The following is a 10,025-nucleotide window of genomic DNA, read 5'->3' on the forward strand; positions in this document are numbered from 1 at the left end:
AGCTGCGCATGACTTAAATCAGCCCCAACACCGAGTTCAGCCTGGAAAGGCGAGTTCACAACCGACGTCACCGCCTCTCCCCACGGAAAAGGCCCAGCGAGAGCGCAGGGCTTCCCGGCCCCCAGGGTCTCCCAGACTCTCCCAAGTGCAAGGGACAGGGAGAAAACTTTGATCCCTTATTGAGGTCCCGCCGGCCCACCCCCAACCCCCACCGCAGTGAGGATCCTGCCTCAGGCCCGAGGTCCTGTAAACCAGGAGGGAGGAATTCCCGTCCTGACCGGCACCCATGGGGGCGCAGGCAGTGCCCACTTCCCTCCTGGCAACTAAGCACGCGGTGGCCTCGCCGCTTCTATTCCACCCTCTCTCGTCCGGAGCTGGCTCTGGAGCGGGGACACCCCGTTCGGATCAAGAGAGCCGCGGCCGCTGCCCACAAAGCGCAGCCCGGGGGCGCCTCTCTCGGAGGAGCGCTCCCCTCGCGCCCCTGTACTGCGTCCTCCACGCACCCAGACCGCGCCGGGGCCAAAGAGCCCGGGCGTGGGAGGCACACGCGGGAAGGGGTCCCGCGCCCAGAATCCCCGCACCCCCGGAGGCCCGGGAAGGATATGGGTTACAGACCAGCCGGAGACACCAGCTGCGCGGCCGCGTGGTCTGCCCGAGACAGAAGAAGACGGTGGCCGCCAGCGCCGGGTACGGGACAGGCTGCTCCTCGTCGGCGCCCAGCTCCGCGCCGCGCTCGGCCGCCGGACTCTCGGGGGGCGACGCACTGGGCCCCGACCCCCGCTCCGCCTCTGGCCCCGGGGCCCCAGGGCTCGCCGGGGACGCCGCCGCCGCCGCCACCGCCGGGCCCGCGGCTGGCGCGCCCAGGGGCACGCGGACCTCGTCGGCCGCCTGCACGCCCTCGGTCATGGTAGCGGCTGGCAGCACCTGCGGGGAACAGGCGGTGGCCAGGTCCCGGGAACGACACCCTCGCCTGCTCAGGCGGAGCGGGATCCGCGGAAACAGCCACGGCCGCCGGGATGTCTTTGTCTTTTCTCATTAGAGACAAATGCGCCCCCCGCCCCCTCCCGCCGGCGAGGGCTGGGCGGCCCCTCCCCCATCGCCCGGGCGGGGGCCGGCGCCCGAGGGGCTCCCCCGCCGGCCGCCTCAAGTTGAAGAGGGTCCCGGCGCGCAGCGGGGCGCGCGTCCTCGCCGCGTCTCACCTCGCTCCGGCTGCCGGCGGCGTCCCCGCGGGCATCGCCCGGGCGGTGCGGTCACCGCGGACCCGGCGCGGCGATTGGCCCCGGCTGGAGCCCCGCCGCCCCCGGCCCGCGCCCCCAGCCCGCGCCCCGGGCCCGCCGGCTCCCGCTCCGGCTCCCGCTCCGGCTGGCCCGGCAGCGACGGCGGCGGCGGCCGGGCGCAGAGGGCTCCGCGAGGCGGACGGGCGCGGGGCGCCGGGCGCGGGGGGCGCGGACCGGGCGGCGGGGCGGCGAGCGATCGCGGATCCCGTCCGCGCTCCGCGCAGGAAACTTCGGAGTGAGCGGCGGGCGGGGCGGGGGCGGGGCGCGGCGGCGGGGGCGGGGCCGGGCCGGGGGCGCGGGGGGGCCTCTCCCGCCCCGGGGCGCGCGCCGCCCCTCCCCCGTCGCGGAGGGCGCCCCGCCCCCGCCGGGAAGGCGGAGCAGGGCCCGCCCGCGCCCCCCATCGCGCCCCCACCCTCCCGCTCGCGGCGCGGGGCGCCAGGGGGCGCTCGCGGGGAGGCCGGTCGGGGGCGGGGCGGCGGCGCCGGCGTCTTCCCCGCCCCCAGCTGCGGGGGCGGCCGGAGCCGCGGAGGCGGGCCCTCCCTCCCCGCCGGGGCGCGCACCCAGCCCCTCGGCGCCGCGGGCGGGGGTCGGCGAAGGGGCGGGGCTGCGGGCGTGGGCGGTGCGCGGCGGCCGGGACCGCGCCGGGCGCGCCCCTCCCCCTCCGCATGTGTGTCCTGGGTGTGACCGCGCGTGTGATGCGCTGCTGTATCCGTGGGTGGGATTCTGGGTGCGCGTGCATCCGCACCCCAGCACACACACACACACACACACACACACACATGCGCGCGCACAAGCGCACCTAAAGCAGCTTCTGCGAACTTGTCCCTCGCCCAGCCTCCTCCTGGACCGAGCGAGCCGCGTGGGACCTCGGGGAAGCGCCCAGGCCCCCCAGAGCCCCCCAGCCTCACACTGAGTCACACCGCCCCCTGTGCTCCGGGGTCCCACTCGAACCCCTTGGCCACTGAAAACGTCACAAGCTTTTCACTTTTCCACGACCACCAGTCTGGTGGCTCCGGGGGCGACCTCCCTTCTTCTAAGCCCACTCAGCGCTGGACAAAGAGCGGGGTGGCTGGTCCACATGGGCCGGCTCCAGAGGCTTCGGGCCTCAGCAGTTGCTCGAATGGGTGAGAGGACCCACGTGGGGACCCCCAGATCTGGAGCGGCCCTGGCAAGGTCACTTAACCTGGGCTTCCCCACCTGCGTTGCCGATGGCACTGCAGAGATGCAGCCAGAATGGGGTGGCCGTGCTGGGGGTAGGGAAAACCCCCGAGGCCCTGTGCCCTGCTCCACCGCTGGGCCTTGGGGGAAGGAAGACGCAGGAAGGCAGGACCATGGCACTTCTCAGGCAAGGCCCAGGGGGTGTCCAGCGCGGCCGGTCCTTGCTCAGCAGCACTTCCTCTTGTATATGTGAACTTTTCAAGAAAATGAAAACATTTACTCTATTTTAATGCTGCTACTTAGCGATGGAGGGCCATGACCAGTAATTAAGGCCCTCAAAGAGCAATTAGTGCCCCAGTCACCTAGAAGAGGGCCTGGGAGAGCCCTGAGGGGAGCTTGCAAGGGTGGGGGCAGACCCGAAAGCCTCAGCAGCATCCTGGGCAGGGGTCACCTGGACCTCCCGATCCTTTCACACTGGCTGGATCATCGAAGGTCAAGGTGAAGCTGAAGACTGGCTCTGGCTGGGGAACTGTGAGTGATTTGCTGGACAAAAGTCAGTTGGAGGCCCACAGTGTGGAACCAGGGAGGCAGTGGCAGTGACCGGTCCAGGCCTTATCCTTGTCCCTTGGAGCTTCATTCCAGCGGGGAGGCAGTCACAAAGACACTGGTGGATAGAGGAAGCAAACAGTTACAGGCTGTGTTAAGTGCTGTGGGGGGCAGGGAGGGGGCAGAAGACACATGTGAGGACAAGAAAGCAGCTGGAAGGGGCAGGGTGGGGGTGATCTTCCCAGCTGCAAGAACAGACTGTGCAAAGGCCCTGTGGCAGGCAGAGAGTGCTGAGCAGGAAGAACCAGAGACAGCCTAGCATGCCCATGCAGGGGCCCTGCTGTGACGTGGGGGGGCGGGGTGGGCAAGGGCAGGGCAGTGCAGGAGTTCCCACGGGGCCCCACGGAGCAGGGAATTTTAATGTGACAGACTGTCACCCTCGTCTGCACACTCTGTCCTTCAGATGTCTGCAGAAGGGACAGGGCATGGATTTTTTTAAGTAGGCATTATTTTTTAAAGACAGCATCTCTAACCTGACAAAACCTGTAGCCTTCAGGAGCCCCGTGGCCCATTTATAGATGGGTGAGGCTGCACAGACACTGGACAGGCAGCGTCCACCTCAAGGTCTCAGAAGGAGACCTCCTCCCACCATATCCGGCTCCCTCCAGCACCTCTGAGAGCCTTGTGCTCAAGGGCTCTGAGTCCCCTGGGCTGATGATACTCACTGACCATGTGCGTGGCATTCGATGGTACCGAATCTCAGCTCTCCAGCCAGAGTGGGGATCACACAGCGTGGGGGACAGCCTCGCCCCGCAGCCGGGAAATGAAGAACAGATCGTGGACTGATAGGAGATGAGAAAATAGGATTAGAAACAATGAGGCTGTAATACATTCACATCGCTAGAAAGGAATGTTGGGGAGATGAAACATAGGACAATTTGGAAATTGGCATTAAAAGTATTTAATTAAACTGTACAGAGTGTTCAGATCTTTTTTTTATTCCTCTTGGCCTCTGGAAAATTTAGTTCTGCTTTTTGTTATTTCCTTTTTTTTTTTAAGGGCGAAGCTTTTTCTTGACAAAGATGAGGTAATGAACCACCTATTGGTTCAGCCTGCAGGAGGTAGAAAGTAGACCTCCCCCCAGGAGAGGACTCGCACCCTGGGGGCACATGGCTGCGACTGTGGTGATCAGGCTGCCTTGGGGGCCCTCCACCTTGGCAGGCTGGGCGTGGGGCAGTGGGCAGCAGGGTCACCTCTGTCTGACCTGTGAGTGCCTGAGAGCTCACCACCCCCACCTGGCCACTCTGCTCCGTGTCCGGGCATCCTGTCCACTTACAGGCTGGCTGAAGCCCCCAGAGCCCGTCACACCACACTGGTCCCTTCCCCTGACTGTCACTTGGCCTCCTTCCTCTCCAAAGGCCCCCCTCCCCGCCATACACTCCCTTCCGTCCAGAAGCCCCCACTGGCCCCAGGCTCTGTGTCCAGCCTGTCCTGCCCCACTGTCCCATCGGACTGCAGACCCACCATCCAAGCGCCCCTCCAGTCCCAGCCCTGGCCCTGTCTTGCCTGTTGATGGGACGCTTTGCCTGGCCAGAGCTTAGCGGTGCCCTCCTGCCGGTGGTGGCCACTCCAGGGCCTCTCTGACCACGACACCTCCCCCATGGCACTCACCTCGCAGTGCTCAGGCCGGCCTGGGGCTCCCGGGGCAGCCACTGAGTCATGTCTGATGTGCCTGCGGTGCCTAGCAGCTGGGGGTGGGGAGGCCAGGAGACACTTGGCGGGCGTGGAGTGGCAGAGTGGTGACCTGAGCGAGGGTGGGGAGAGGTGAGGTGCTGGTCACCCGGAGGGGCAGAGGCTGAGCCCCGGTCGCCCCCGCCACTGTGGGGGCTCACACTGCACAGGAGGGGTCCTGGACCTTCTGCAGGTGGCCGATCCCCCTCAGCCACCCCCAGTCGCGCTGAGACGCCCCCCCGACACTCCTGGATGAGCCACTGTCTCCGAGGAGCAGGGCCCAGTGCCCCGCTGCCTGGAAACTGAAACCAGAGGTGGCCTCCCTCGGCGTGCGTGGGGCTGGAGGCCAGGTTCTGCAGGGAGTGGCCTTCAGGGCAGGCGGCAGGGCCAGCACAGGCCTGGACCCCTGCCCGGCTGGGATGCCTCCAGTGACAGGCCCATATGCCTGCCCGGGCCCGAGTATCCTGGGCTGTCATCCCAGCTGAAGGGCGATTTGGAGGCTGCCTGCCCCGTGGACAGTGCCACCCCCGGCCCCAGCACAAGGCGGTAGCTAAAGGCCAGGCTTTTCTAAATTCTCACTTGATACTCACAGCTCCGGTCAACACAGGTGTCCAGGAGATGCTGTTTGTGTAACACTCAGTGGTCTCCTTTGCATTTTAGCGTCCTGTTTATTTCTCGAGCTGTGCCTGCGGAATCAGCCCACTCAGACAAGCCGCTATGTGGCCCCCCCACCCCCATGTCCCTCGGGCTCCTCCACTTCTGGGTCACCACAGGGCAGTGCTGGACCAGAGACCAGGAGGAGTGGGTATCCTGGGCCTCCGGCCTCCCTCTGGTCTCTGGCCAGAGAATGGGCACTGTTCACTCTACTCACAGAAGCCTTCAATTTAGCAGATAAAAACACAGCTTGCCCAGTTAACTTTGAATTTCAGACAAACATGAATAATGTTTAGTGTAAGTATATCCCATGGCAATACCAGTCGCTAAGTCGTGTCTGACTCTTCGCGACCCCATGGACTGCAGCACGCCAGGCTTCCTTGTCCTTCACCATCTCCCGGAGTTTGCTCAAACTCATGTCCACTGAGTTGGTGATGCCATCCAACCATCTCATCTCTGTCATCCCCTTCTCCTCCTGCCCTCAATCTTTTCCAGCATTAAAGTCTTTTCCAGTGAGTCGCCTCTTCACATCATGTGGCCAAAGTAGTGGAGCTTCAGCTTTAGCATCAGTCCTTCCAGTGAATATTCAGGACTGATCTCCTTTAGGATGGACTGGTTTGATCTTCTTGCAGTCCAAGGGACTCTCAAGAGTCTTCTCCAGCATCACAGTTCAAAAGCATCAATTCTTCTGCACTCAGCCTTCTGACGCAAAGAGCCAACTCATTGGAAAATACCCTGATGCTTGCAAAGATTGAAGGCAGGGGGAGAAGGGGGGAAACAGAGGATGAGATGGTTGGATGGCATCGCTGATTCAATGAATGTGACTTTGTGGAAACTCCGGGAGACAGTGAAGGACAGGGAAGCCTGGCGTGCAGCAGTTCATGGGATGGCAAAGAGTCAGACACAACTTAGCGACTGAACAACAGCAACCTTCTTTATGGTCCAGTGCGACAGTTGGGATGTATTTATACTTAACATATTTGTTTGTATCTGAAATTCAAATTTAACTGCACCCATTATATCCTACCGAGGGCCCCTTCTTGGGGCAGCACGGTGGGTCTATAAAGGGCTGGGAGGGAGGGAGCAGGGAGGAAGGGGCCAGTTCCAGCTGAGCCAGGTTCCCAAGGAGGCCTTAAACTGGGGTGGGAGCATCCCGAGTGTGTATGTCTGTGTGGCCAGCACCCTGCAGGCTGGCCTCTCCCCATGGAGGCTCGGAGTGTTCAGTCCCCACCCCAGAACAGCCAGCTCAGCTTCCCTCGGGTCAGTGTGGGAGGGAAAGGGGCCTGAGGACTGTGGCCTTTAAGCTCTGGACTCCAAAAGCAGGAGAAAGTGTGGTGGGTCGCCGTGGAACACGCAGGCTTCTTGACCTTCATCTCCAACTGCATGACTCCATGCGGGTTTGGACACAAGGCCCACAAGGGCAGGAGTGGGGGGTCTTCTTTGCTCAGTGCCTGGCATACAGTAGGTGCTAAATGAGTGTGTGCTGATGTATCATGCAGGGGCTTGTGCTTGCCTTGAAGGGATTTGGGGAGACACAGCTGCTCAGGTTGTATTGGGAGGGGTCACCTCACCATGTTGTACCCAGAACAACAGACTGGTTCCAAATAGGAAAAGGAGTACGTCAAGGTTGTATATTGTCACCCTGCTTATTTAACTTATATGCAGAGTATATCATGAGGAACGCTGGGCTGGAAGAAGCACAAGCTGGAATCAAGATTGCTGGGAGAAATATCAGTAACCTCAGATATGCAGATGACACCACCCTTATGGCAGAAAGTGAAGAGGAACTAAAAAGCCTCTTGATGAAAGTGAAAGAGAGTGAAAAGATTGGCTTGAAGTTCAACATTCAGAAAACAAAGATCATGGCATCTGGTCCCATCACTTCATGGGAAATAGATGAGAAAACTGTGGAAACAGCGTCAGACTTTATTTTGGGGGGCTCCAAAATCACTGTGGATGCTGATTGCAGCCATGAAATTAAAAGACGCTTACTCCTTGGAAGAAAAGTTATGACCAACCTAGATAGTATATTAAAAAGCAGAGACATTACTTTGCCAACAAAGGTCTAGTCAAGGCTATGGTTTTTCCCGTGGTCATGTATGGATGCGAGAGTTGGACTGTGAAGAGAGCTGATCGCCGAAGAATTGATGCTTTTGAACTGTGGTGCTGAAGAAGACTCTTGAGAGTCCCTTGGACTGCAAGGAGATCCAACCAGTCCATTCTAAAGGAGATCAATTCTGGGTGTTCACTGGAAGGAGATGCTAAAGCTGAAACTCCAATACTTAGGCCACCTCATGCGACGAGTTGACTCACTGGAAAAGACTATGATGCTGGGAAGGATTGGGGGCAAGAGGAGAAGGGGACGACAGAGAATGAGATGGCTGGATGGCATCACCGACTTGATGGACATGAGTTTGAGTGAACTCTGGGAATTGGTGATGGACAGGGAGGCCTGGCGTGCTGTGATTCATGGGGTCGCAAAGAGTCGGATACGACTGAGCGACTGAACTGAACTGAACTGAACCTCACCATAGACAGGGGCCTTGTGACGGCCGAGTTGTGGGCACCTTGCCCCCAACTCACAGAGGGGCCTGCCCTTTTCTGGGGACCTCAGATATTGCCTGGAATAACTGAGCAGCAATGAACTTTGAAAGTTTCAACATGAAGTGCCTAAGCCTTAGTGGTGCTGAGTGCAGAATCCTGCCGCCTTATCACAGGGCCTTTCTTGGGCTCTGCAACTGCAGGGCCTGGGTTCCGATCCCAGGCCTGCCACACATTGGCAGTGTGGCTTTGGGCAAATGTCTTGACCTCTCTGAGCCTTAAGTTGCCTCCTCTGAAAGATAAAACCTGCATCAGATGAAAAGTGACATTGAACTGGCTGTTCCTGTCAAACGGCTAAGGACAGCATTACCAAGGAACCAGCAATTCCACTCCCGGGTACGTGACCAAGAGAAGTGAGGAGCCACATCCAGACACTTACCCGAACGTTCACAGCAGCCGGATTCGCTGCAGCCGAATGGTGAGGCCACCCCGTGTCGGCAGACACGTGGGCGAGCTGCACGTGGTGCGTGCGCACAGCAGAGTCGACTCGGCCACAGAGAGGAGTGAGTGAAACACGGATGAATCTTGAAACCATGACGCTGAGTGACAGCAGCCAGACAAGGCCACAGGCGCGGGGCGTCCACACCTGAGAGGCCCAAGGTTGCCATGTGGGAGGAGGGGAACGCAGTGGGTGTCCTTTGGGGTGACGAGAATGTCCTAAACGTTGACTGAGGTGGTGGTCCACCCTGAATCTCCTGAGACCCCCGCGCATCCAGGGACCCTGTGGTGTGGGAACCCCATCCTGGCGAGCTGGGAGCCTGCAGGGAGGGCGTGGCGCTGGGTGAACTCCCATGACCGCAAATGACCCCCAGGCCTGGGGGCAGGGAGGGGAGCTGCCCTGGGATGGGGGGCCAGGGGGAGTGGCTTTGGTGGCCTTCAGGGTGCTCGTCTGCCCCCCAGGGTCCTCAGGCATCGAGGACCTAGGACGGCCACCTTGCAGCAGCTTCATGGCTAGCAGGCAGGGGGTCACACACAGGAGTGTAGCCTCCGCCCCAATAAGTCAGGGCGGCCTCAAGGACCTCCTCCAAGTGGGGTGTCTCAGCCTTGAATCCGGGGGTGCAGGCGCCCCCTGCCTGAGCTGCTGAATGTTCCCCAAGGAAAACGCTTCCCTGGAGGGAGGCTGACCTGGGGAGGAAGCAGGCTGTGAGCCGAATGGCAGTCCCAAGCACTTTGGAGGAGCCATGGGCAAGCCAGAGGCCTGAGGCGGATGTCAGCGCATCTCCCCACAACCTGGTTTCCTGCACAGTCCCCCAGTTCCACTGCCCGCTCCTGCAGGCGGTCACTCACGGGGGCCTACCGGGGCCTTTATCAGAGGAAGGCTCCAAAAGGCTGCATCTGCTGGCCTACAGACCCTGGGCTCGTCCTCAGCCGGCCTCCCTGTCCACCTGGCCTTGCACTGGTGACTCCCCAGGGTGCTCCGGTTCTCCCTGAGACCCAGACAAGGCCGCCCACTGGGTGGTCTGCCAGGGGCCTCTTCCCTGACCCGCCCCCTCCCTCCCCCATGTGCCAGCATTGGAGCTTGGACACAGCAAGGCAGAGACCCTCGAACCAACGGGTGATCCAGGGGAGCAGATGGAGGTGGTGTGAGCGTGACATACGAGCCTGCCTTCGAAGTGCTTCCTGGGGGCCAGGCTGCCCAGTGCACTGTGGCAGCCCTGACTTTGCACCTGTTCTTCACTGGAGAAAATCAGGTGTCAACCCAGGTCAGGTGGTCAGTGATCAGCAGTCGGCAGGCCTCAGGGAGCCCAGCGAGGAGGGAGGTACCACTAGTTCCTTCACTGGCCATGTCATCTTTTAGGTTAAACGGGTTGTCAGGTGCCACGTACGGAGCAGCCTCTCCCAAGGGACACCCCTCCCAGCTGTGGGGTCAGTACAGGGCCTCCCAGCTGAGTGTCAGGGGACCCCATGGCAGAGGTGACACCCCGGGCACCAGCAGGCCTGGCAGAGGTGGAGGCTCCGACAGCAGTTACATGATTTATTGTAAATTGCTCCCACTTTGTTTAACGTTCCTTTGATTCCACTTAATACTAGTTTCTCTGTGGCCGCCACCAGACTCTG

At 61.1% G+C, this 10,025-nt stretch overlaps 1 protein-coding gene across 1 annotated transcript; it reads right to left on the reverse strand.

The window, feature by feature from the left end:
- Positions 1-274: 274 nt before the first annotated feature.
- Positions 275-1,492, reverse strand: LOC148773710 (voltage-dependent T-type calcium channel subunit alpha-1H-like). Its single transcript, XM_088833116.1, has 2 exons — positions 1,200-1,492; positions 275-924 (listed from the first exon to the last, which is right to left on the reverse strand). Exon 2 carries the CDS (start codon positions 904-906, stop codon positions 406-408), a length of 501 nt encoding a protein of 166 aa, XP_088689242.1. The 5' UTR covers positions 907-924; positions 1,200-1,492; the 3' UTR covers positions 275-405.
- Positions 1,493-10,025: the final 8,533 nt, after the last annotated feature.

Source organism: Moschus berezovskii, chromosome 27, assembly GCF_049115385.1.
Source record: "Moschus berezovskii isolate FMDL1 chromosome 27, NW_MosBer_1.0, whole genome shotgun sequence".
Lineage (NCBI taxonomy): Eukaryota > Metazoa > Chordata > Mammalia > Artiodactyla > Moschidae > Moschus > Moschus berezovskii.

Coding starts and splice junctions, on each gene's coding strand:
- LOC148773710 (XM_088833116.1), bottom strand. CDS start 906: ATGACCGAGGGCGTGCAGGCGGCCGACGAGGTCCGCGTGCCCCTGGGC.